This window comes from Pan paniscus, chromosome 5 (genome assembly GCF_029289425.2).
Source record: "Pan paniscus chromosome 5, NHGRI_mPanPan1-v2.0_pri, whole genome shotgun sequence".
Taxonomy (NCBI): Eukaryota; Metazoa; Chordata; class Mammalia; order Primates; family Hominidae; genus Pan; species Pan paniscus.
Genome location: NC_073254.2, coordinates 82,104,377 through 82,131,883, shown reverse-complemented (window position 1 = coordinate 82,131,883; position 27,507 = coordinate 82,104,377). Strand labels below are relative to the sequence as shown.

Here is a 27,507-nt window from a genome sequence, read left to right as displayed (position 1 = left end):
TTGTAAATCAGCTACTTGCTACCCTTATAGAAAACATATTTTTATTGTTCCAATATTCATGAAAATAATAAATTACTTTTGATTCCTCAAACATTAATTATAATACAAATTCTTCAGCCTGTTTTAAAACTGACTTTTAATTTCTAGTTTTTATTAATTTTCTGGAATTTTGGAAGAGCCATTTCTTTATGTAAAGGGTAATAACACTTTATCATATTACTTTACTGAATTTTGGTGAGGATTTCAGGTATTTTACACTTATATGATCAACACTCTCCATATTTAACTTCTGATTTCTTACATTGTCTGTTTATTTTTGAGAAAGGGTCTTGCTCTGTCACCCTGGCTGGAGTACATTGGCATGATCATAGCTCACTGCAGCCTCAACCTCCTGGGCTCAAGTGACCATCCCACTTCAGCCTTCTGAGTAGCTGGGACTACAAGTGCACCCCACCATGACCAGCTAATTTTTGTGTTTTTTATAGAGGTGGGGTTTTGCCATGTTCCTCAGGCTGGTCTGGAACTCCTGGGTTCATGTGATTCACCTACCTCAGCCTCCCAAAGGGCTGGGATTATAGGCGTTTGTCACTGTAACCTGCTTCTTGCATTGTTTACAATTTGCTGTCATCCAAAACTAAGTTATCTCCTTTTTATATGTTTTGATTGTTTACATTAATAACCATTTCTACTTCATAACAGACCCGAGTTATACAATGGACTTGGAAAAATATAATATCAATGACGGATCCAATGGCTTTATGATTATAAGCAAGATGATCGATATGATGGACAGTTACTGAATAGAGTCCACCAATTATCCTCTTAATATGGGTGTCCCCTTAAAATCTTTTAAAGGTATTCTTGAAATATAGAGATACCTACATGAGCTTTAAATGAACCTAACTAGTGCATCTCAAACACACAATGTGTACGTTAAATAAATTGGGTGTCTGGTGTTTTGCCCATGGTTGAAAAACTAATACATAAATGTGTTATTGTTGTTCTTATTGTATCATATCATAATATATATCATTTCATATCATATTATATCATTAAAGAAATTATATCTTCCATCATATATATGATGAAGTACAGAAATTTAACCCTGAGACTTATGGGAATGCAAAAATCACTCTTGTAATTACCCAATGATAATTACATCTCATGCATTCTAGCTCTCGAGTAACAAAATGTCATTTTCTAAGTGAATGAGTTAACGTGTTTCTGGGCTGGGTAGGTCACTGAATGTTATTCTCAGTAGACGATTCATTATATTGAGTAATACATTTCTTATTCAATTATATATTAAGTCTTTTGTCTTCTAATCATCACATTTGATTAAGTATGTGCTTAGTCCTGTATGACATGTAATGTATTGAGAAAAATATTTATGATTAAATTGATTATGACCAATAGTACCAAGATTCTTTAGTAAGAAGTAACACAAATATCGCTGGCTAATTGAATCAAAGATATGTTACTGGAAAGATATAATGAGCTCTCAGAATTAACAGAAGGCTAGCTAGGAAAAAGCACCTGGGAGCTATTTAGAACTAAATCAGGTGCAGAGATTTAGGGATGGGATACAGGATAAATCTCAACATGATCAGTGTACTTTTCTCTTTTGATCTCTGATAAGAATTATATTCTAAGGAGGGAAGATTTGATTGAATAGTTTGATCCACTGGCCTAAGAGGAAAGTGTCCATAAATATAATGTTAGTAGACCTTGTTCAATTGGAAAAGCAAATTCTTCAAATAATATCGTGGTGCTTTCAGAACAGCTATAGACTGTTTCATAGACAGAAAACAGTAAACATTTTTGTATGCTGGTAAAACAACTCTATTTAATGAGCAAATAAAGTTAACTATTGAAAGGATTAAAGAAAAAATACAATTAAAATTTTCCAAGTGGAAAAATTTTGACATACCACTTATGATTGAAGAAACAAAGCAGTATAGATTTAGAATAAGAAAACTTAGGTTCAAGCCATGACCTTAAAATTTTTAACAATTTGATCATAGACAAATGACAATCTTCATATTTTTTATCTATACATAGCTGTTTTATCTGTTTTATATTATTAAGTGAATACCAAATAAATCAGTGTGTGAGAATAACACTTTGTTAATCATTATGCAAACCATAATTGAGTTTACTATTGCTTGGAACATGTCAGTCTTTTATTAAACACAAGCAACTTAAGAGTTTTCTTGATATTTGCTGCTTAACAACAGAGGAGTGGTAAACACATGCACACCAGACAGATATGGATTTTTCCTTATTTTCTGCTCACTTTGTATATATTTGGATGAGATGTAAAAATTATATCAGACATATATGTTTGTGTGTATATATATATTCATGTGAATGTAAATATATATGTATAAATATACATATTATATATGTCCTTTCAAAATACAGTTTAAAAAATAACCATTGATTAAACTTTTTTCTTGATTCCACACTGTGACAATCAGTATTGTGTGAGATAATCCAACAGAACCTGAGTGATATAGATAACATTATCTGCTCTTAAAATATTCGTAATGCATTCTGAAATGTTGTTATTCTCCACTCTTTAAAGATCAGTGAAGTGCAAAGTTCCCCCAAGTAAAGTCACTCCAAACAATGATGATAGTACTTAGTAACTCTGAGACCTAGATTAAGTAAAAGCTTTTAGGTTTTAGACAAGAAAATAGTAAATAGAAGTGTAATATTTGGAAAATGGATTAATAGAGTCAAAGAACAAATAATTCATCTTGATAGAATAAAGGTAGTGATCTCTTTCTAATAAGTTCTTATAGGAAAATAATTCTGTACGAGCCATGTTTCAGTTTTCTCTTTTATTATTTTTGTCCTTGTGTTTTTTTGTGCTTTTTTACCCATTGTTCTTAAAAGTGTATTTAGAGCACATATGACATAAAAGGGCCATATTGGATATTGTGTGACATATAAGTAATCTTAAACGTGTATTTCAATCTTAAACGTGTATTTCACAGTTTATAAATTTATAATATATTGAATAGGCAAAATATGAAAATAATTGATGGGTTAAAAAATAAACACTACAAGAGGCAGTGATAATGTAATATAATTCAAACAAAGACAATTTTAATGAGAGAAGAAAAGCTTTATGGAAAAAGTGGCATTGTGGTGGGTACTTGAAACATTGATAAACCATAGAAACAATAAGATGTTTCTAGGAAATAATAATAAGAAAAAGATAGGTCAGAGAAATGAAACAACAGAAATAAAAGCCTTTGTGTGGTAAAGTAGAGCAGGCATCTGCAGGCAGGTCTTTGAAATTGAGTGATATGGTTAAGCTTTGTCTCCCCACACAAATCTCATCTTGAATTATAATTCTTATAATTCCCACATGTCGAGGGAGAGACCAGGTGGAGGTAATTGCATCATAAAGACAGTTTCCCCCATGCTGTTCTGATAGTGAGTGAGTTCTCACGAGATGTGATGGTTTTATAAGGGGCTCTTCCCCCTTCACTAGGCACGTCTCCTTTTGGCTGCCTTGAGAAGAAGCTTGCTTGCTTCCCCTTCGCCTTCCACCAAGATTTTAAGTTTCCTGAGGCCTCCTCAGCCATGCTAAACTGTGAGTCAATTAAACCTCTTTACTTTACAAATTACCCGGTCTCAGGCCGTTCTTTATAGCAGTATGAAAATGGACTAATATATTGCGTAAATTAAAGAGATTCTACTCTCCAACCACTTCACTTTACAGATGAGAAATTGAGAGAGATTGCATGAGCTGTCCAAAGACAGTTTCTACTCCAGGCAGAAGTGGAGTGTCACTATGTATCCTGGGTCTTAGTCATTTTTCATTATTCTGTACTTTTGGTTGAATTTTCAAGCACATGAAAATTAGGAGTACATTCCCACTAGTATCAGTTAGAAATTGAAAGATATGTCGAGTTAGGTCTTAAATTCCATGTGAAGATTTATCATTTTTACTGATCAGTCCTATGGAGCCAAAGAAGATTTTGAAAAACAAACAAACAAAACAAACCAATAATCTTGGCTTTGTGTATAATTTTCTAAACAGATAAATTTTTCATCGGAAATACAACATTTCATCTATTTAATGTTGTAATTCTTAAGTGGCAATTTTACTATCTAAATTTGCATTCAAGTATAAAAACACATCAACCATTTTTTTTTTAATTTATTCAATGTCTCTCTCAGGATAGGATATGTTATACTGTGGTGCACAAAGACAAAATCTTAGAAGATTAACACCGAAGACATTTGGTTCTGGGTTACAGAAAATTTGCTGCAAAACTGCAGGAATCTCTGAGGCAGTTTTTTTCCCTACCTAATGACTCACTCTGTATTTCCAGCTGTTTCAGTTTATTGCAACTTCATTTGTTACCACCAGGAGGGAAGAAGAGGACATGGGTGGAGCAATGACTCTTTAATGCTTCTATCCTGAAATGACCAACACCAGTTCCTTTCACTTTTCATTGACCAAAGTCTCAACTTACTTCAATAGGTATATGTATAAAGGAAGAGACACAAGACCTCAGTAATGTCTACCATCTAGGATTTGTCATTTAAAATCTTTATGAAAATATTTAAATTTCTGTAATCATTCTTAATCATCTTGCATAGATTTGGAAATTATCAGATATTCAGAAGTAACAAAAGTTTGTTTATTTTTTCTTCTGTACTCCCCTCCAGCTTGCATTTCCACATGCAGGGTTTTCCTACTTGTATCAATTTTTCTTTTTCCCCAAAATTTAAAAAATATTTTTATGGGAGATTTCACAATTATGTCATTTCACAAATGCTTTACCAATTTTAGTTAATTTCAAATGGTCAAAAACCAGAAAATGTTACTTTAACTTTCAGCCTTAAACATATGGTAAATTTGTGTTTTGAGAAACTCTGAGTATACATTCCATTGTATCTCCTGCAGTGGCATACCTGTTTGGATTCATTTATATTCCACCGCAAAATTTCTCTGTAGGTACTAGAACCAGACAATCTTGCTCTCATAATGTCTGATAGGAGTTTTATTAGTTTTTAACCAATGCAAGAAAGACATTTTCCTAACCTTTGAAATTATTTGTTGGTTGGATTACATAGCTCTCCCCCTTCCCCACACCTTGTGACATATACTACATCAACTTTTAAAGGGAAACAGTTTTTCTCTTTTGAGATTAAACTACCATGCACGATAGAATATACAAATGTTAAATACGTCAATAATCAAAACTTCACAGGAATCCTGTATCCCACAATATACAATGCAGATTTTCTCAGAAGATTACCTATATCACAGGGAAATTGTGGAAATTTTGGATCAAATTACTTTGAATGGAAAGTGCTGCTTTCTCCTCTAATTCAACTCTTCTTCCCCTGCTTTGTCTATTGTCAGTGGATTTTTCCCCCCACTTTTAAATTCCAACAATTTTTTTTCTGTCACTAACTGGAAAATGATATCCATGTTAATATCTTCGCATTTTTAACTTAAAAGTTATTTAAAACTTTATTTAAATTTTTATGGGTATATATTAGATGTCTATATTTACAGGGTACACGTAATGTTTTGACATAGGTATACAATTTGCAATAGTCACAACAGAGTAAAGGGAGTATCTGTTGTCTAAAACATTTATCATTTCTTTGTGTTAGGTACATTCCAATTCCACTTTTTTAGTTTTTATAAAATGTACAATAATTTCTTGTTGACTACAGTCACCTGATCATGCTATCAATACTAGATCTTTTTCATTTTAACTATATTTTTGAACTCATTAACCATCCTTACTTTTCTCCTTCCCTGCAACCCTTTCCAGCCTCTAGTAACCATCATTCTACTCACTATCTCCATGAATTCAATTGTTTTCATTTTTACCTCATACAGTAAGTGAGAACATGTGAAGTTTGTCTTTCTGTTCCTGGCTTATTTCATTTAACATTATGACCTCTAGTTTCATTCATGTTGTTGCCAATGATAGGACCGCATTCTTTTTTATGACTGAATAGTACTTCAGTGTGTATATGTGCCACCTTTTCTCTATCCACTCATCTGTTGATGGACCTGCAGGTTGCTTCCAAATCTTGGTTATTGTCATTAGTGCTGCAAGCAGCACGGGAATGCAGATATCACTCTGATATATTGATTTTTTTCCTTTTAATATTTATCCAGCAGCAAGATTGCTGGATCATATGGTAGATTTATTTTTACTTTCTTGAGGAACTTGCAGATTGTTATCCACAGTGGCTGTACTAATTCATATTCCTACTGAGAGTGCTTGTGGGTTACCCTTTCCTCACATCCTCATCAGCATTTGTTATTGCCTGTCTTTTGGATAAAAGCAATTTTAACTGAGGTGAGATAATATCTCGTTGTGGTTTTGATTTACATTTCTCTAATGATGTTGAACATTTTTTATACACCTGTTGGCCATTTATATGTCTTGTTTTTAGAAATGTCTGTTCAGATCATCTGCCTAATTTTTAATTTGATTATTTGATTTTTTTCCTGTTATTTGAGCTCCTTATATATTCTGGATATTAATTCCTTGTCAGATGGGTAGTTTGCAAATACTTTTTTCCATTCTGTGTATTGTTTCTTCACTTAGTTGATTGTTTCCTTTGCTGTACAGAAGCTTTTAGCTTGATATTATCCCACTTTTACACTTTGCTTTGGTTGCCTGGGCTTATGGGATAATACTCAAGAAATCTTTGCCCAGACAATGTCCTGGAGTGTTTCCCCAATGTTTTATTTTAGTAGCTTCATGACTTATATTAAGTTATTAATTCATTTTGATTTACTTTTTGATTATGGTGAGAGATGGGGGTCTAGTTTCATTCTTCTGAAAATGGATGTCCAATTTTCCTAGCACCACTTATTGAAGATACTGTTCTTTCCCCAGTGTATATTTTTGGCATCTTTGTTGAAAATGAGTTTACTATAGATGTATGGATTTATTTCTGTGTTCTCTATTCTATTCCATTGGTCTATGTTTTGTTTTTATGCTGGTACCATGCTATTTTGGTTACAATAGCTCTATAGCATAATTTGAGGTCAGGTAATGGGATGTCTCCAGTTTTGTTCTTTTTGCTCAGGATGGCTTTGGCTATTCTGGGTCTTTTGTGCTTCCATAAAATTTTAGGATTATTTTTTCTGTTTCTGTGAAAAATATCATTGGTATTTGTATAAGGATTTCATTGGCAGTTATTTTGCTTGAACTAATTCAAGTGATATGTTTGAACATTATGAGCATGGTTTATTTAAAAATGTGTAAATTCATGTTTACTTTTTCAAAAGTGAAAATGGAGCCATATTAATACTTTTATCAAAATGTTACTTTATGCTGTAAAAATGTGCTGTTTCCTTTTTTGTATAATTTTAAATTACCAGTGTCTTTGATTTCAGATGAAAATAAATATTAGAAGAAACATTATTCCGCAAGGCACCAAACATCCATTTATTAACAGCCCTACATAACTTTCCACTGTTTTTGAACAGTAATAAATTGGGAAGCTCCTTAGAATATGAAAATTCTATACTGAATTCCACATTTTACTATGGTCTTGTTTTAAAAGATGTGTAACCAAATTAATCTTTCCACAATAACTTTGGAATCTAACATTTGCAGTTCTGTGTCTATCAATTTTTTATTGTACTGAACTTTAGAAAGTTCTTTATCATTCAAAATGCAGTAATTTTTCTTTTCATAATTAACATTCTATTCCATTCAAGTACAATTACCTCTTCCACTCCATCCTGCGTAAATTGAATTTCCTACTTGTTCTTACACTTTAACTAGGATCTTCTTCACTTTATTCAAAACGAGATAGAGTTGGAATATTAGTGGTCTTAGTAGATGTGTTTAACCATACCTGTTTTATCCCCCAAAATATCTCATCATTAAATCAATACACAAGCCAGTTGTTTTCTATGTGTGCACTGGTCTGTATATACATCAGGGTGTGTGGGTGCGAGAAGGGATTAGTTATAAAAGAGCAATACTCAACTGCTCAGGTGATTTGAAAAAGTTCTAAGAGATAAAAGTAAATCTGTGTATCAAAATAAATGCCGTGTTATCTTGGCATATGTTTTAAAGACTTCTTTTAGCAAGCCTTCTTAGAAACTTTGAAGTTCTTAGGTGACTTTATAGATATGACTTTATAGATATAAAGCACTTTTAAGCTTCCTACCTTAAGATTTATTTTAAATCCTCTTAATCTTCTCAATGAGATTAAGCTTTACTAAGAATTGAGTCTGATACAGTAGCATTTATATTGTATGGGGGAAATGCCTGAAAAATCAGAAAAAGATAGGATATTAGAAGTTTGACTAAGTCACTACGTAATAAAAAGAAAAAAGTTTCAATTTACAATGTGTACTCGTATATCCATGTATACTGTTTTGAAGTAGCACTCTATTAACTTTAACTTTCTATTGCTTGTATTTTTATGAATCTAGCACAAATATAGCTATGGTCTACAGTGACTTCTATTTTGAAGACCTTTCTGAATCAATGCAAATTGCTTTTAGAGTAATTTCATTAAAATATTGTTTTTAGAATAGTTTCAATGATGGATGTCATTCACAATAATATGTATATGACTTATAAAATATCTCAATCTTATGTGTTACATCAGAACACTGCATTTACAAATAATTCAAATATATAAAAATTACAGTATGTTAATATTTTTCTGCTAGGTCATAAAACAGTTAAAGGAAAATCACCTTGGATAAGTAGAGTACGATGACCTCAGTGGGCGTTTAATTTTATTTTCACATATTTCAACTTAACAAAAGGGCAGAAGCTACAACACAACATTCTTTTAAAACAAACACTAGGATAATTCATCTGGAATTAATGAAGAAGAATAAGAAAATTATTTCAAAGCCTTTATGGCAGATTGGAATAGATTAGAGCCTAGATATATTATGTGGGAGTCCAACAGCAAGAGCTACAGTATAAATGTCTCAAGCTATATTGTCCTTTTTGTCTTTAGCTTTCAGCAGCTTCCTTCTGATGTGTCTGAAGGGTTTTGTTTTGAATGTATAGATTTCACTGTATTTATTGAATCTGTCGATTTATGTGTTTTAGCACAGTGGGGTCATATTCAGCCACAATTTCTTCAAGGTTTTTGTTTTGTTTGTTTCAGTACTGCATTCTTTCATCTCTTTTCTTGGTACACGGATGTCTCAAATGCTACAAATTTTATTGTCTAACAGGTCTGAGGCTCTATTCATTTTTTTCACCAATTCTTTTCTCTATTTAGATGGATAATCTTTATTGATCTGTTGTCAAGTTCACTGACTTTTCTTTTCTGTCATCTTCATTCTGAATTGAACCCACCCAATGAAAACTTTCACTTCAGTTATTTCAGTTTTCAATTGTAAAATTTTCATCCAATTCTTCTTTATATATTTTATCTATTTGCTGAGACTTTGTATTTTTCCATTGATTTCAATAGTGTTCTCAATTATTTACAAGGGCATTTAAAAATAGCTACTTTATAGTGTTTGTCAGATAAATTCGACATTTAAACATGGGCATCTATTGATTGGCTTTTCCCATATCAGTTGATATTTTTCTGGTTGTTCATATGTTGAATAATTTTAGACTATACCCTAGGCATTTTAAATAATAAATATGAGATGCTGGATCTTATTTAAATCCTATTGAGGATATATGCATTTTATTTTAGCAAGCAGTTGATTTGTTTAGTTTCAGGTCACAAATTCCAATGTCTTCCCTGAGCCTTGTCTCCAATGTCCATTCTGTTTTCAAACCTTTGTTCTGTTTGTATTTGTATTTATCCTAAGTGTTTGCCATCAATGGTCAATCTGTGATATGGTTGGTGGTCTATTACTATATTTCTTTGTCTTTGGTATGCTGAATAAAATCAGATCCACATCTGTGCAACACAGGGGTGATTTAGGAGTTTATTAAAAATGTGATGGGGTCACTTTGCTTAGCTCCTCCCTCTGCCATCTCCCCTGTGCACTCCAGTTCCCTTTCCACTTAGACCTCTTGCCAGGAAGTTGGGGTTTAATACTCTGCTCTTCACTTCCATGACTGCACCCCCATCTGATGCAAGAAGCAAAAGAACAGGCAATATAAAACAAAAACAATAGGAGTCGCCCCTACCCCATGGAAAAATGACTGTAGCAAACAGAAAGGAAAGTTCCCCTCCCTCATAATTTTGACTACTATAAGCTTTTGTCACCATCAGCTATCACCACCAGCATGACGGAATTGCTTAAGGCTAGTACAAAGAAAAAGAGAGAAAAACAAAAACAACAAAAAAAGGGATGTGGCACAGGGAGGTTGGGATGGGGAAGGAATCTGGTATTCTCTTTAGGCATTGGGAGTCTCCTTTCCCACTCTTTGAGTCAGAACCAGAGTTCTCCCATCACTCTCTAACTCCATCTGTGGCCAGTTCTGAAGCATTGCGTTCAGACTATGGATATTTGAGGGGAAAAATGGTAAATTCACTGGCATTTGGGTCTTCTACCCATTTTACCTGCTACTGTTTGCTTGAGTCAGTCCTCATACAGCAGCTGCAGGCTTTCTATAGCTATATTCAGTGAGAAATAGTAGAGTGGAATGTCATTATTCCATCTTCCCTGGAATCAGAGTTGGTATATTGTTATCTTGACAACAGTGTCTCTATCTTGATTATATATTTCCCACAAATAATTAAATTTCATTTTTGTTGTTTTTTTTGTTTGGAAGTCCTAGGAACTTATAACATCTTCAAAAATATTGAAAATAATTTTTTCTCTATAATTAACATTTTTATAGTTTGTAATAAATTGCTCAAAAATATACCACTATTTTATAGTTTATTTTACATACATGGATCAAACATCAGTATTTTCTAGTGTAGTTTACTTTTGATAAATTTTGTAATTAATTTTATTTTATAAGATTGGTGCTATTTGTTCATGCATTCATTTTTAATTTTTTTGTTGGAAGATCAATTTTGTCTTTATTTATTAAATATTCCTAATTATTTCCACTTGACACTACCTATATCTGGATTCTCAATGCCATAAAAGTGCACATTTGTCTATTCATACAAAATTTTTGCCTGTTTAGATATGTGTTAAGGCCAGTGCTCTCCTGGTTTTTTTTCTGTTGTTATTTATATTTTTCTTATCTATTTTCTGGATATTTTTTTCATATCACTTAAAATCATATTAGCCAATCTCCTTTTAAAAAGAATAAACTCATTGGGATTATAATTTGAATTGCACTAAATTTTACATTAAGGTATGAGGACTAGCATTATTGTAGAATTAAGTCTTTCCACAGAGAAGCAAATTCTAACTTGCGGTAGATTAATTTTTTGGGGGGATGTTACTGTTTTGGTTCTTTAACTTGCAAAAGGATATATCTCTTGGACTTAAAATATCTATCTGTTATTTTGATTATATACATGGGTTTATATTCAAATTTGGTCATCTGTATTGTTGAAGTTTTTCATCATGAGAATATTTTTATAATGTCATTTTATCTCCTTGAGAATGTTTTTTGAGGCCAGGTTCTGAATATGGTTGGAAGTAAGTTGGGATAAAAATAGAACAGAGTTAATTTTTAGCTTTAATTTAGTGGTGACGTTGGAAGTCAACTTTATTAAGGTACTGTTAGATTTCTTCTGAGAATTTTTGGTGAACAAAATCTACTCTGCTCGCTAGTAACCCCAAGAAGATCCATAAAAGATCAGTGGTTTGTTTTACAGGAGCTGCCTCATAAATGCAGGAGATAAATAATGCAATAGAGAAAAGAAGGAAATACTTGAGTGGACACTTCAGGAAAAGGATATCTGCATATTTTCAATCTTATTTGTAGTCAGAGAAATGCAAATTAAAACCTCAATGAGATACTACTACTATTTACCAAGGAGAATAACTAAAATAAAGAAGAGAGATAATCCTAACTGCTGACATGGATATGTAGCAATAGGATGTCTCTTATATTGCTGGTGGGAGTTAAATTGGGACAATGATTTAGGAAAACTGCTTACATTATCTACTAAAGTTGAACATGTACATACCTATGACACAGATATTGCACTCCAAAGTGTATATTCAACAGAAAGGGGATCATGGTAACCAAAAATATTTCCAAGAATGCCCAGAGCAACATGATTTATAAAAATGAAAAGCTAGAAACAATATATTGTTATAAATTCATAAAGTGGAATACTATGAAGCAGTAATACTGAATGAACCACAGTTATTATATTCAATAATATAGATGAATTTCACAAACATAATATGGAGCAAAAGAAGCCAGATGCAAGATTTATACAGATGATTTCATTTATAGAAAGTTGGAAAAGAGACACAACTGAACTCCAGTGTTAGAATGAGCGTAACAGTTACATTGGGGAGGAAGAAGGGAGTAGTGATGGGGAGGAGACATCAGAAGACTTCTGGATACTGGAAATATTATTTTTTAACTTGAGTAGTTTTACAGCAATGTTCATCCAAGGACAATTCATTGAGTGGTATGCATTTATGTATAGTAGAGTATTCTCTATGTATCTTAATGTTCAATAAACATTAAGATACAAAAGCTCAAACTTTCACCCTATCATGGTATTTGAGAGAAAAAGACAAATAAAATTAGAATGTCTATGAATTAGAAAATTCTGAATAGAAGTAGTAAAACAGTCTATTACACTGGACCTCAGATTTGACATGCAGTAAACTACTCAGCAGACAACTGGTGATTTTCAGTTAAGTATGAGGCACAGGTATTAATGTATCCCTACGGCTACAAAAGTCAGAGATGATTATGTGTGCTCTGTGAGATTCCATTCATTTGAACGGGTATTCAGTGGGTGGTCTCAGCAAATTCCATAACTATCAAGCATTGGAATGAGAAGTGTTTTGGTGATATGATTTACTTTGAGTTATCAATCAATTTAATCAAATTAGTCAAAGTTATTTTGACCAGGCTTTGGAGAAATGTAAACAGTGACCCTTCTGTGTGGGATTGTTAGTTGATACAGGACTGAAGTTTTACCCTGATAAACAGACCTTCAGAAACTTATTCCATGAACAAAAATCTATGTGAGTGAGCACAGTTCCTGAAAATGTTCCCATCATCATCATTGGCTATGTCCCATCCTTGGGTACTGAATAAATGATGTTCTTGGAGTTCAGTAGATACAAGATTTCTGAAGAGCTAGCTGCAACTCTCTTAATGGTGTAACTCAAGGATATTAGGTTTTAGCTGGAAAACACACACACACACACACACACACACACACACACACACACACACACACACACACACACATACCATAAGGGGAAGTCCAAAGAAGAGAAAGAGGGTTGAGTGCTTTTGAACCTTTAAGGATTGATGAAGACACATTAAGCAAATGTTTAAGACTTTCTTATCCTGTTTTATGCATTCAATGGATATATGTTGAGTGCCCTCCATTTCTTGTGACAGGCACTATTCTGAGTGCTAGGAATGATAGAGCAGGAACGAAAACAGATAAAAACCCGATTTCATGGAGCTTATATTTAATTGGAAGAGACAGAATAAAAAACTTTTAAAAACCTCTCTTAGAAGTAATGAATGCTATGGAGAAAAATCAAAACAAGGATTAACAATTGTGGAGGGGGGGTTTTGATTTTAAATGGGGTGATCATTGAGAAGGTAACATTTGAGAAAGTACTTGAAGGAGGTAAGGAAGCATGTAAGCATGTATACACACACACGCACATACACACACACACACAGATAGACACACCTGAAGGAAGAGCAACCCAGGCAGATGGAACAGCCAATGGAAAGGCACTAAGTGGGGAAATGTTTGGCTTCTGTGAAAAACAGCAAGGTCAGCAAGGCTGGAGGGGAGTGGGTGGTGGATAAAATTTGAGAAGACAAGGACAATAGTCATTGCAGAGGGTCTGATCAGATACCACCTTGCAGGCCATTATAGGACTTGGGCTTTTATTCCTATTAATGTGGGAAGCTCTTGGAGGCTTTTGAGCAGAGGATAACTAACATGCTCTGACTTATGTATTGAAAAGACTGCTTTGACTGCTACATTGAGTACAGACTAAAGCTGGCTGAAAACAGAAGCAGGGAGACCAGTTAGGAGGCAATTACAAGGCCACGTAGGAGATGAGGTGGCCTGGGCCAGGTGTTTGCTGTGAAGATACTGAGAAGGGATCAGATTCTGGATATACTCTGAAGGTAGAGACAAAGGGTATTTAGTAGGTAGACTGTTATTTAGATAGTTTGAACAGCTAACGTGAGAATAACAGAGGAGTCAGAAATGACTCCAAGATTTTTGGCCTGAAACACTGGGAAGATGAAGTTGTCATTTATCGAGATACGGAAAACTGCAGAAAGACCATATCTGGAGGCAAGATCAGGAGCTCAGCTGTGATCACAGTATGTCTGAGATGCCTAAAGGACACCCAGATAGACAGTTGAATAAGTTTTGAGTCAAGGGAGAATTCGGGGCTGATCCTTTAAGCATGTGTTAATCACGCATGTATGGGGTCACTTCTTTACTCTAAACCCTCCTATAATTTCCCAGATATAAACTAGGGAGCTGTCAACATTTGGATGGTTTTTAGAGCCATGACAAAAGATGGGATTACCAAGTGAATGAAAGTACCCGAAGAAAGACAGAAGAGGTACAAGAATAGGCCCCGGGTGACTCCAACATAATATCTCACCAGCCCTACCTATGGGGAAAAAATATCCCCCAGGGAATAGGCCAGGGCCATCTAGACTTGTAGGGTTCAAGATGCTCTTTAAGAGGTGTGAGGAAAGCTGGAGTTTGCCTTTGTGTCCATGTTGCTGGTGTTCCACGAAACAGTAGGGAATCTCTACTACCTCATCTGGGGGTTGAGGACTGGAGTAAAGCAAAACAAGCAGCTGTTAAATTAGGGGAAGTGACAACGCAGTGATAATCTGAAGATCCCAGGTCTTCAGATGAAAGCTCCCTCCTAAAGAGCCAGAATTTAACTTTGAGATTGGCATATATTCCAACTGGTTACAGGAACATTGAACTAGGTATCTCCCAGTGGAAAGGAAAACAGAAAGACCTGTTTAACGTTGAAGCTCTGCCCCCATGTTCCTGAGAGCATACTGTGATAACTGTGACCATAGAGAAAAGAAAAAGCCAATAGCTGAAATGAATCAGGTTGTTGGGGGCCTAAGATAAGTAAGTGCAACTTGTTTACATGTAAAACATTTGTCTTGTCAATTTGGGCATTTTATCTGGAAATTATCCAAAGCAGCAATTATCTAGAGCTAGCATGCTAGACTGTTTATCCCTAGACATGGGTGGGGGATGAGGGGATAGAATGCAGGTTTTCATGGCACTTATAGAGTGTGGGAGGTCTCTTTGTTTTGTATTTAAGAAAAAGAATGCAAAATTAGGCACGGGGCCATGGAAGTGACCTATGCGAGTGACGGCCCTAAAGCTATAGTTTTCCTAACTTCACAGAAAATCCACCTCTGACCCTAAACCCAGATGACAGAAACCTTGGGAGCAATAACTGATCACTTAATTTATCATGACCAAGTTTATCTTACAAGTGCCAGGAAGTATTCAGAGTTAGTCAGGCATCATAGGAAAACTCTCCTTTATGTCTATTTCTCACTCAAAGGTATTCAAATAAAAGGAAACATATTAAAGGCACTTAGATAAAGGAAGGCATAGTAAATATTCTTGTTCCATGAAATACCATCTTCTAACCACCTTAACAGATGCAACAGTTGAACAATCTAGCTGTGCTCCGCTGATATTAGAAATACTGTGGTCTGAGCCAAAGGACCAGTGATGGCATCAGGAATTATGTCACTGGCTATATCCTATATATATGTTTACCAGATAAAATACATGATATCCAGCTAAATATAAATTTCAAATATACAATAAATAATTTTTAGCAAAACTGTACCCCTACATACTTATGCATAGGACATACTTATACCAGAAAAGCACTCGTTTTTCTGAAATTCACATTTAACTTGGCATCCCATATTTTTATTCGCTAAGTTTAGTAATGCTACCTACACTGATTTCTGCTTTGGGATACATAATGAGTGATAATTTGGAGAGCCTACTAAACAGAAAATCAAAGGGACAGAGGATAAATATTGTATTAGTAGGTCACATGGTTGCTTCCAACATTGGCCCTGACAGTTATCATTACTCATATAATAATACTCAACTGTCATATCAGAATCTGCAAAAGGGGGCTGAGGGTTGTGCAGAATTCGTGCATATTTAATTGACACAAATTAAATATTAAATATTAATTTAATTAGTAAAAACTATTCACTTTTAACTAATGAAAAGGATGGAAACGCTGCTTTTGTAAATAGGCAGCATTATTGGGAACACAATATTCTACTGCGTTCCCCATCCATAAGTCAAACCATCTGTAAGTCCAGGACTAAGTGTTATCTGTAATTGCTTAAAGTGCAACATTGGTCAAATATGCATAAAGCAGCTAATTGTGAAATATGAGTAATGGGTCTATTTGTTCAATGGGTAAAACTCACTTATCCTCCTTTGACATAGAAAATAGGATTAAATGTAAAACTTATGTCCCAGCTCATAGAGAAACTTACCAGAAACATGTCCAAGTACTTTGTTTACCATCCAACCCTTTTAGTTATATATCTATGAATATTAATATTGTAGTACTTCATACTTTTTAAGTATTTATAGATATACGTATCGCTTCTCGGCCTTTTGGCGAAGATCAAGCGTAGTATTTATAGATATACGTATGTTCTTTTATTCCCTCCTCAAAAAATAATATTTTATTTATCATCCCCATTAAAAATTATGTATTCATTTGACAGATATTTAATGGGTATCGATTATGCGCTTGGAAAACAATAGTGAACACGACAGGAAAAGTTGGTCATTACAGAACTAACCTTCTAGTAAGAAATAAATAATATTTTAAAATAATAACAATAAAATTTCAGTTGGCAATATTGCCATGAAGATATAAAACAGAGCAAGAGAGACAGTGGCTGCTATTTTAGCTAGGATGGTGAAAACCCATTTGAAGCGGTAACACTTGAGTTAGACATGGAGCTTATATGATAATGATAAACCAGCCAGTGGAAATGGGAATCGCTCGAGAAATGGAGCCACTCCTTGGAGAAGAAATGAGCTTAGCAAATGAGCTGCTCATAGAACAGTAAGAACTAGATGACTGTAGCAGAATGAGAAGGGTGTGGAAAGAGCTAAGGTTCAGATGAGGCAGAAGAGGTAGACACGGCAAGGTCACGTGGAGCCTTGAAGGGCATACTGAAGAGTTTGGGTTTTTTTATTTCCTTGTTTTTGTTTTTGACTAACCCTGGCATAGTGTGTGAGGGAGGGAACTTCACAAGAGTGTGGGTACTCGGAGGCAGGCAGGATCATTGAGGGTCATCTTGGAAGCTGGTCACCACTAATCCCAGATATATCTATAGATAGATAGATAGATAGATAGATAGATAGATAGATAGATAGATAGATAGATAGATAGATTTAGACAGAGTCTCACTCCATCACCCAGGCTGGAGTGCAGTGTCATGATCTCGGCTCACTGCAACCTCTGCCTCCTGGGTTCAAGCAATTCTCCTGCCTCAGCCTCCCGAGTAGCTGGGATTACAGGCACATGCCACCTTGCCTGACTAATTTTTATATTTTTAGTAGAGTTGAGGTTTCACCATGTTGGCCAGCCTGGTCTCAAACTCCTGACCTCAAGTGATCTGTCTACCTTGGCCTCTCAAAGTGCTGGGATCACAGGCATGAGCCACCATGCCCAGCCAAGAGTTTGTATAGTCCAGTGCAATGGGAGGGACCTGAAGGGGTTAGAGCAAGATAGTATTGTGATCCAATGCATCCTGAAAGGATCAATATGGCTATTCAACCAAGAAAAATTGAACAGGGATCAAGGGGAGGAAGACAAAAGTAGAAGTAGACTGGAGGCCAATTGTCTAGGCAATAGATGTTGAGGCCTTGGATGTCACTGTGAAAGGGAGAGAAGTAGTCACGTCTGTTTGAAAGTAGGATCAATTGGACGTGCTGCTAAATTGGCAGTAAGAGGCAAGGGGAAAGATACATAAAGGATAACCATAGAATTTTTACCGGGAAGCTTGGTTGCTATTAACTGAGATGGGAACTGATGTTCATTAAAATTAAAACACATTCCCATAATCACACTTTAAGTACCAGAGCAAAGATTCGAATTCAGTTCTTCCTAATGCTCCAATATTTTGGGGTTGGTGAGCTGATTAATGTCTACTAGTGTGCCTACTTATTTAAAAGTCCCCCTTTTAAGCTATAAGCTCCTCAGTGACAGAGACTTGGTGATATCTGATATCTAGTCGTAGGAACCAGAGGCACATGAATAATGCTTTTTTGAGAACATTTGTAACAAGATATGACAAGTCTACCAGGCCCCATGTTTCCCGTCACCCTTGGCTGATTCACCAATTTTTTTCTTTAAGGCAGCTATAGATGCTTTCTATAGTGTTGGTTTTGAATTCTGCTATGGAAGTACAATGGTCATTTCAGAGGCCTGCAAACTTTCCCCTTCTAAGGAAGTGTATGGGTGCAATTACGAACATATGTTAACGGAAATAAAACACATGCTAATTATTTCCCTACACACAAAACCGTCTTGATGGAACCATCAACAGCCTTTATTTATCTGAGGGAATCTAGCGAAATAATATCTCATCAGCTATCTCATAACATTCTGTATTTGATTACCAGTTGAAATACTCCAAACTCCACACTAGTTTTTTTCTAATTTTTTTAACCCTATAGGTTTTAATACCATGCAATTCTCAACCTCTGCATGACTTTTTTCTCCTTGTAAACAATTAGGAGCCATCTGGTTCCATGGATTTCCCGATCCTCCTGAGAATTTAAACTTAACACACCAAAAGGTTTGATTCGCCCAAGCACTACTATTACATTATTCAACTGGTTTTCTAGTCTTGGATCTTAAACAATATCTTCCTTAGAAAATCAGAAGAAATTTTCTCTTCATACTTCATATAATCCTCTTGCTCTATATATAATACTAAGCTTTGAGGACCTCCTCAAAGCTATCTTGAAATGATTTACCAAAATATTTGCCAACTTGCCTCTTTCTATGGCAACATATAACTCAAACTGTATCACTTTGTCAATCCCAGTTTTTCTAAGTACCTGTCAAAAAAATTCAAAGGAGTTGGAGTTAGATAGAAAAGGAAACAGATTCCCCTTGGCACCTGTTTGTGCAATGTTGAGCTATGTCTGGGTACCCACTTCAATCTGAAACATTTGCATTCCTGATAAATAGGGGGAATTTTTTCTGAGAAGGCTAATGAAAACAGAGATCTTTCTCACTCAAGATACTAATCAACTTAAAACACCCTGGCTCAAATCCCTTTCTGATAAACACCAAGATCTTATTATGTAATAAAGTTTATTGATATAGTAGTAAATGGCCCATTGAGATGTAGCCTAAGGAAAATTTCTTGGAGATTTTTATTATGGCATATCTGGTAAGAAAGTTGTTTTAAACTTGTCAGGCAAGACATTATCTAAAAGGCTCTTTATTCAGCCTGAGGCAGTGGCTCACGCCTGTAATTCTAGCACTTTGGGAGGCCAAGGCAGGTGGATCACCTGAGGTCAGGAGTTCAAGACCAGCCTGGCCAACAAGTGAAACCCTGTCTCTAATAAAAACACAAAAAATTAGCTGGGCGTGGTGGGATGTGCCTGTAGTCTGTCCCAACTGCTAGGGAGGCTGAGGCAGAAGAATCGCTTGAACCCGGGAGGTGGAGGCTGCAGTGAGCTGAGATCACACCACTGCACTCCAGCCTGGATGACAGTGAGACATCATCTCAAATAAATAAATAAATAAAAATAAAAGGCTCTTTATTCAATAAACACACTTATACACACATAGAAGTGGGAGAGTGGGGGAGAGAGAAGAAAACTTCCAAAGTTACCTAGGTTTTTGTTGGACAAGATGAGATACTATAATGCTCCTCGTTCTTATGATTTTTACTCCCCAAAATGAGGGGATAACAACTGAATTGTTCTCGTACACGCTAAAGCCACAGTCTCAGAAAAACATATCCCACAATTTAAAGGAAGAGTGCTGATGATGGGTACAGAGGAGGAATTATCTTTCATACAATGCATTAAGATATTCCAAGTGATTTATGGATGTATTTGAGAATTAACGGATTGAAGCTCGTGAAAACTGCTAAGAGAAACTGAAAATGGAAACATTAGTTGTTCACATTAAATCTAAACATGTTTAGAGCAAGTTTAGGGACTGTCACTTCTCAATGTGATAGAATAACTGGTACCAAATCTGTCTCTCTGCTGTAAACGGCTAGGAAATTGGACAAAATACATGAGACAGCTGTTTTCAGACGTTAGAAAACAGACACAGCACAGAAGTGTGAGTCTTCAGAACAGGAAAAGAAATGAGGTAAGCCCTATAACCAACATGGCTTTCTGGATGTAGGCACTTCCAAGACTGCAGTAAGAGAGGAGGAACCATGACAAGGCAGATCCAACTTACTGAATTTAATAGACAGAGATCAGAGTTAAAGGAGCTAAAAGAGCTGAAATGTGAGGCACAGAGAGAAAGAACTCCAGAAATCTATACAGGCAGCTATCCTGAGTCCTTCATTGAATATTAGGCTACATATGCATGAAATGAAACTCTATGAGGCCAGGCAAAAACAGCTACTGGGATTTGTGAGCTGGGGGTTGAGTTGCAGCCAGCCAGAATGGAGGCATTGCTGACCACCCTGAATATTTCCTCGAGCCTCCTGAAGAGGCGTGCTTCAAAAGGATAATTAAATTAGCCCTAAAGAAAAACTTACTCTAGACGCATACTCCCAAACTTAAAAATACGCTTAAAAAGGATCAGGTTGAATGGTAAGTAACTGAACTCCCCGGCAAAACAAAATTCGGCTTTCCAGAGGAAGACTACAAAATCTAGACTTTCTTTTTTTTTTTTTTTTTTTTTTTTTTTGAGACGGACTCTTGCTCTGCTGCCCAGGCTGGAGTGCAGTGGCACGATCTCAGCTCACTGCAACCTCCGCCTCCCAGGTTCACGCCATTCTCCTGCCTCAGCCTCCCAAGTAGCTGGGACTACAGGCACCCACCACCACGCCTGGCTAATTTCTTTCTTTCTTTTTTTTTTTTTTTTTTCCTACATCGGTTGTATTTAAAACACAAACAAGTATTTCTCTTTCTGTAAGGGCAAATGGTTCAAATAATGCGGAACACGAAACATTGACTAATACAAGTTTATTTTTTAAAAAAGCAAAAGAATAAAGAATATATACAAAAGGGACCTGGAATCTGTAAGCTGATTCCAAAAGCGAAATAAGTAGAAAATCCGTGGTGAAACCTGAACATTCTACCCCTGCTTTGGAGAAGGGCTATCATACAACATTCAGTCAGCTGAAGATGGATTGCTAGAGGGGTGTCGATACATAAATTTCAAGTCATTTTTGCTTGTGCAGAATCATCCCAATCTTAACAAGACTGAATGGGCAGTCCTGTGGCTTTCTTCCTTTTCCATATTCCCAACAAGGCTACGTGAAGTTCAACTCTTGATGAGCCGCTTACAACAGCAGTTCCTTAGGAGCCAACATGACAGGTGGGTCAGATTTCCCTATGAGAAACAAAACTGGCCACCTACAGCAAAATATCAAAATGGGTAAATCCTTCCTTCCTCTTCCTTCTGATTATATACAACATATCTCCTTTCAAGACTATTATTTCCGTCATGCTTATTCCTTCACAAATCTAAACCTTGAGGTGATATGAAGGAAGCCAACATCAAGAAAAGAAAACTCAATTCAGAAATGAAGAAAACTGGCAGGTATACAATACACCCCCAGAGCATCTCAATATCCCTGGCACAGTACAATTCGGTGTACTGCTACAGCCCATAGATAAATATTGGCAGCTTGAATAAGCTCATTTTTTCCCTCAGGTGGTTAAAGGCCACCACATAAATACTGGGCAACAGGGGTTTGTTGGGAGAATTAGAAATAAAAAATTAACCAAATTTTGTCCCTGTGTTAATTCAATGCCAGCAAGGAGGCAAGTACTGAAGAAGAAAAGGGACAATTTTCATACGAAAAAAGAATTCCTCTAATCATGTCACCATCTCATATAATGAATCCAGGGAATCCCAGAAATAGAAAATTAGTTTCAGGGGACCCCTGAGGCACTTTAAAGCCTTTTAAAAAATTACAGTAATAATAAATTAGATATTGCTCTTCAGAGGCCAACAGAGCAGCAGAAGCATCAAGATCAGGTCCAAAGAGTTATGCCCACATTACAGGCTTCCTGAGCTGCTCAGCCCTCTTTAAAGCTTAGTTGAATCTCTAAATACCTTTACAAAGACATACAATTTAACGCAGACTGAGTGGGTATTTTTGTTTAGTGGTAGCATAAAATTTGGTCCTTAATGGTAGCAGCTGTCTTCATCCATTTCAAACTCAGGTAATATTAAGTACATCAAGACAATACATAAAGAATACAACAAAGGAGAAAAAAGCCAAAACTGACAAACACCTCAAGGAGTCACTAAGTTTGCTTACACCCTTTCACTTGATCTCCCTCTCAGTCTCTTTTTTGTGGAGAGAAGGGTATGACAGAACTTTTTTCTCAAAAGATGATAAACAATGGCATCAAATGGACAAAATGGTTATAAAGTAACTTTAAAAATCTGACCCCAAGGAATCCAGGACACATACAGATAATTCAGAGGTATACTTCTGATTTGGGGCAAATTCTAGACTAAAGAAATGATCGTCTCAGGTAAATGTTACAATAGATGAAACTAAGTCCAGTTTTTTGGCGGTTTTTTTTTTTTAAAGTGTCCTCACTACCACCTTCAGCTATCAATCATTTCTCATAGCTCAAGCGGAAGGTCATCTTCATCTTTCCCAGGATCCAGGTCAACCTCAGCTTCCCATTTGCCTCCTGAAATCTCCCACGTTAGTTTCTCAAAATCATCCTCCACAGAGAGTGGGGGCTTTCCTGTTGAGGCAGAGCTGAGTCGGCGAGTTTTCATGCTCATTTGGGGTGAGGAAGGGCCAGACGCCTCCGGGGGTGAGGAATCTGAAGAGGACTGGGTTGGAGGCAGCACAAGACTGTCTCTAACCAAACACCGCATATTCTCACTCATAGGTGGGAATTGAGCAATGAGATCACATGGACACAGGAAGGGGAATATCACACTCTGGGGACTGTGGTGGGGTGGGGGGAGGGGGGAGGGATAGCACTGGGAGATATACCTACTGCTGGATGACGAGTTAGTGGGTGCAGTGCACCAGCATGGCACATGTATACAGATGTAACTAACCTGCACAATGTGCACGTGTACCCTAAAACTTACAGTATATTAAAAAAAAAAGAAAGAAAGAAAAAAAAAAAGAAAAAGAAAAAGAAAAAGAAAAAAAGACTGTCTCTAGGATTTTCTGCTTCAGGCACAGTGACTGATTTGTCCTCAGAGACAAGCAGGACAACAGCATCCACAGCTGCCTTTTTGGCTGGGGGTTCCTGTAGGACGCTGCTGGAGCTGAGTGGCTTCACAGCGGCAGTGACAGCAAGGTGCATCTCCACTGCCTTACGTTTTGGGGCCAATTTGGGGGATGACACAACTTTAACCACAGATTGCTTCACGTTCACTTTGGGTTTAGCTTCACCCCTTTTTTCCAAGGTCTGTGCTGCCCATTTCACATTCAAGAATGAGTCTGCAATCCCTGAGGTTTCTACCTCCACCTTCTGGGATGACTTTGTGGGAAGCTGCTTGGTCAGGTGCCATGTGATTCCTGGCACAGCAGTGAGCACTGGTTTCTCTGCCACTCGGGTATTGCAAGAGGCTACATCTCCCTGAAGAGGTGTCGAGACTGATTTTTCCCTCTCCTGCTGTTTCCGCATGCGCATCTCTCTCATGGTCGCACATCTCTTGACTTGAATTTTACTGATGTCAACTCCTGTGGTCTCAACTGAAGCCTCTGTAGCTTCCATTCTAATACGGCTCTGAAAATCAACTTCATTTCCTTCCTGAAGTATCTTCTCTTCTTTCCTCCATGTTCTTTGGGTGACTCGCAGCAGCAACCTTGCCCCCGGAGTGGCCTCATGTTGAGACGGGGAGCTGGTGCTGCTCTCAGAGCTCTGCTGCACCCTCAGTGCCTTCTCCAGTTTAATTTCTTCCAGCGTCTTCATGTGCACCTCCTGCATGGACTTTGTTTTACCTGCAGGCTCCTCTGATTGTCCTTTGCTGGCAACAATGGGTGGCAAAACTACTGTTTTTTTAATTTCACTATCAGTCTTTAGCTTCATGCAAGTTGTATCCTTTTTGCTTTTTTGTCTCTCTGCTTCCTGCTGCCTATGTTCTTCTTCAGCCAGGACCTCAGAGAAGGTTTTGATACGGAGAGTGGAGGAGCTTCTTGCTCCTGAAGTAGAATCATCAGTTTTTGAAGGTCCTTCTGTCTTGAGTTTAGTTTGCGATTCCCCATGTTTCTGACTGGCTCTTTCAAGAAGCATTTCTTCTAATGTCTTCACATGGATCTCACCAACTTTATTAACTTTATCTGTTGCGTCCTCATTATTTGGATCAGCTGACATGCCTAATCGCTCCTTAAGAGACTTGGAAACTTGAGCTGTCTTTGGTGTTTCGTCAGTGTTAGTTTCCGGAGCTTCAACTTTCTTCCCTAGCCTCTGTGCCAGGCTACGCTTTAATGGAGGATCACTGTCAGCGCCTGCCGAAAATTTTCGTTTCCCCAGTCTCTCAGTAAGACCCAATCTAACCAAGGGTTCTTCTCCTTGTTTGGTGGAGAGAGTTACTGTCTTCACCACAGTCCTGACATTTTCTTTTTCAGGACCTGGAACAGGCTCAGGGTGGAGCAAAAGACTGGAAACTCCTGAAGAACCCTCACCTTGCTTCTTAGATTTTTCCTTCATTTTCTCTGACTTAATTTCCTCAAGAGTTTTTATTCCAAAATGCAAACATTCACCTTGCTTTATATTGACTGCAGGTCTCCGGACAGAAGTCACTCGTAATCCATTGTGAACTTCAGGAGTTGGTTGCAGGGTAGGTGTTTTGGTTTCATCAGGAAACTGATCATCATCATCTTCATCATCATCTGCAGCATTAATTACAACTGGTGGATGCTTGGGGCTAGGAACATTTTCGGAACTTTCTACTTTCATAACGCTCCGCAGCTGAGGGGAAGGATTGGACTGGACAGACAATTTGTTCTGCTGAACTGAAAGTTGGCTAGCCTTCACTTCCTCTTCTGGTGACTCAGGCACAGTTGTGCTCGGAGGTAGGAAAAGGCCATCAACATATCGTCCTCTATTGTGATGGAAAGCGCAGTTTAATTTTTGACATCCTGTTGGCTGAGTTTCCCAATAACAAGGAACTTCACTGCGTTTTTTATCAATCTCCATGTGCCGAAACCTGCACACCCGTCGAAAACAGCGCCCTTCTCGCCATAATGTGCAAACAGTTTCATTTCCTAGTGCAGCTTCACAGTGACGGAATGGGCAGCTGTCACCTTTGGTACATGTAGAATAGAAAAAAAAATAGCAGTCTTCTCCTTGATTAGGCATGCTGGGTAGATTCTTAGATCAGAAGTGGCTTCTTGAAACAAGCCACTGCTTCCTCAAAGCAAGGACAAGGCTCCAAGTCCTCGTGAAATGGGTTTAATCTTCCAAATGACAACTTGATCACAGAAATTGTCTTTAAACTGTAATCATTAGCTGGTTGCTCTCAACAGGAACGTCTGTGTCTTCACTGAGTTCCAATCTATTACGCCTGTAGGTCGAACCAACACTCAATCCATGAATTAATAATAATGAGGCAGAAAAAATTTTCCTCCTCACATTGCCAAGAAAACCTCTCAGCCACAATTCAAACACAGCATGTGTTTTTAAAACATCTCCCAACTACTGGGAGATTAAGTCCATTCAAATAACCTTTGTCAGACTGGAGACAGCTAGGGTTAGTTATCTCCTCAAAAACAAAACAAAACAAACAAAGAAAAAAAACAAAAAAAAGAGTTCATTTAAAGATGAACTTGAGAGTCAAAGGATCATGAAAAAAAATCCATCTTCCATAGCTGAACAATATAATCTGAAAAACAAAAAAAACATCAGTTTTTCAGTAAGATCCAATTTCTGGTCTTCAAGATTTCTTCACACTTAATACTAGTCAATTTTCCAGGAATTTTTTGGGCAGGGAATATCCCCAAATCCTAAAAAGCATCGCTATCTCTAGTTCCACAGCCTCCTTCTCAAGGTCCAGAATCAAGGCCTGGAAGATGTCAACACTATAGGCCTTCCCCACAGGAATCCGCACCGATTATGGGAGTTTAGGGGTGTTCTTCATTACGGTTTCACCAATCCTACAAGGAGTACGGAAGTGTCCCTGTTGCTCTTGACTCCCACGCTGAGGGCCAGGGGTGGGAGTGTAATGAGGGTGGGGAATGGGTGTAGGATACCGGAATAAGGTCGGTGGCTTTCTGTATGTGGAGTTTGAGACAAGCTCCAAAGTCGTGGGACCCGAACCGATGACACTATCCCCGACTCCCGCTTGCTGCTACGTCTTTCTTCTTGCTTGGCCGCTGCCGTCCGTCGTCCTCCGAGCAGCAGCAGCACTAGCAGAAAACCAAGACTGCCAGCGTCAAAGATGGCGCCCGGCTACAGGCTCCGCTCTAAGGCCCGGCCGGTAAAAGTGCCAGCACGACGCAGGGCGCGAGGGTTCTGGAAGACGTAGTTCCTCTATGACGCGATGCCTAAGATCTAATTTCATATATCTTTGGTAGAGACGGGGTTTCACCGTGTTAGCCAGGATGGTCTCGATCTCCTGACCTCGTGATCTGCCCGCCTCCGCCTCCCAAAGTGCTGGGATTACAGGCATGAGTTACCACGCCCAGCCCCAAATCTAGACTTTCAATAAAATATTTACAATGTCTAACATCCTAACAAAAATTATTTAAAATGCAAAGGATCAGGAAAGACTAGAACCACCAAACTAAGTTGGTAGCAGAGGGGAAGCCACTAAATAAGCCGAATACTCGAAAGACAGGCATTGTACTCATCAGTCATTCCTGAGGGTGGGACCATGGTAAAGCTGAAAATCAAAGAATTGGTTGAAAGCTTTATGAGCACACAGTTAAACTCCTGAATTCTCTCTTTTATCTGTGTGAACAGCCTGTTCCATTCTTGAGCAATACACAGAGCCCAGGGATGTGGTGCAATACTACAGAGGAGAAATTAAGTAAAAATCTACTCCCAAAACAAAGGTAACAAGGTATTTTTCCCTATTCTGCTCTAAAAATGTGGGTGGTCAGGCCACTTCCCCTGACTGTCACTGAGTGGATGTAGGTTAAAGAATACAGACTCTGAGAGAATTAGAGAGTTCTTAAACAAATCAGCCAGGTCTCTTTGATCACAGTGCAATAAAGTCACTAGAAAACCACT

The 27,507-nt window shown here is 37.2% G+C and overlaps 1 protein-coding gene across 1 annotated transcript; it reads right to left on the bottom strand.

Moving 5' to 3' along the window:
• Window positions 1-20,997: 20,997 nt before the first annotated feature.
• LOC129397984 (zinc finger CCCH domain-containing protein 11C-like) lies at window positions 20,998-27,281 on the bottom strand. The gene has a single exon (XM_055113733.2). The coding sequence runs from the start codon at window positions 25,633-25,635 to the stop codon at window positions 23,410-23,412; it is 2,226 nt and encodes a 741-aa protein (XP_054969708.2). The 5' UTR covers window positions 25,636-27,281; the 3' UTR covers window positions 20,998-23,409.
• Window positions 27,282-27,507: the final 226 nt, after the last annotated feature.

Bases quoted from the DNA above. Each gene is read 5' to 3' on its own strand.
- LOC129397984 (XM_055113733.2), bottom strand. From the start codon at position 25,635: ATGCCTAATCAAGGAGAAGACTGCTATTTTTTTTTCTATTCTACATGT.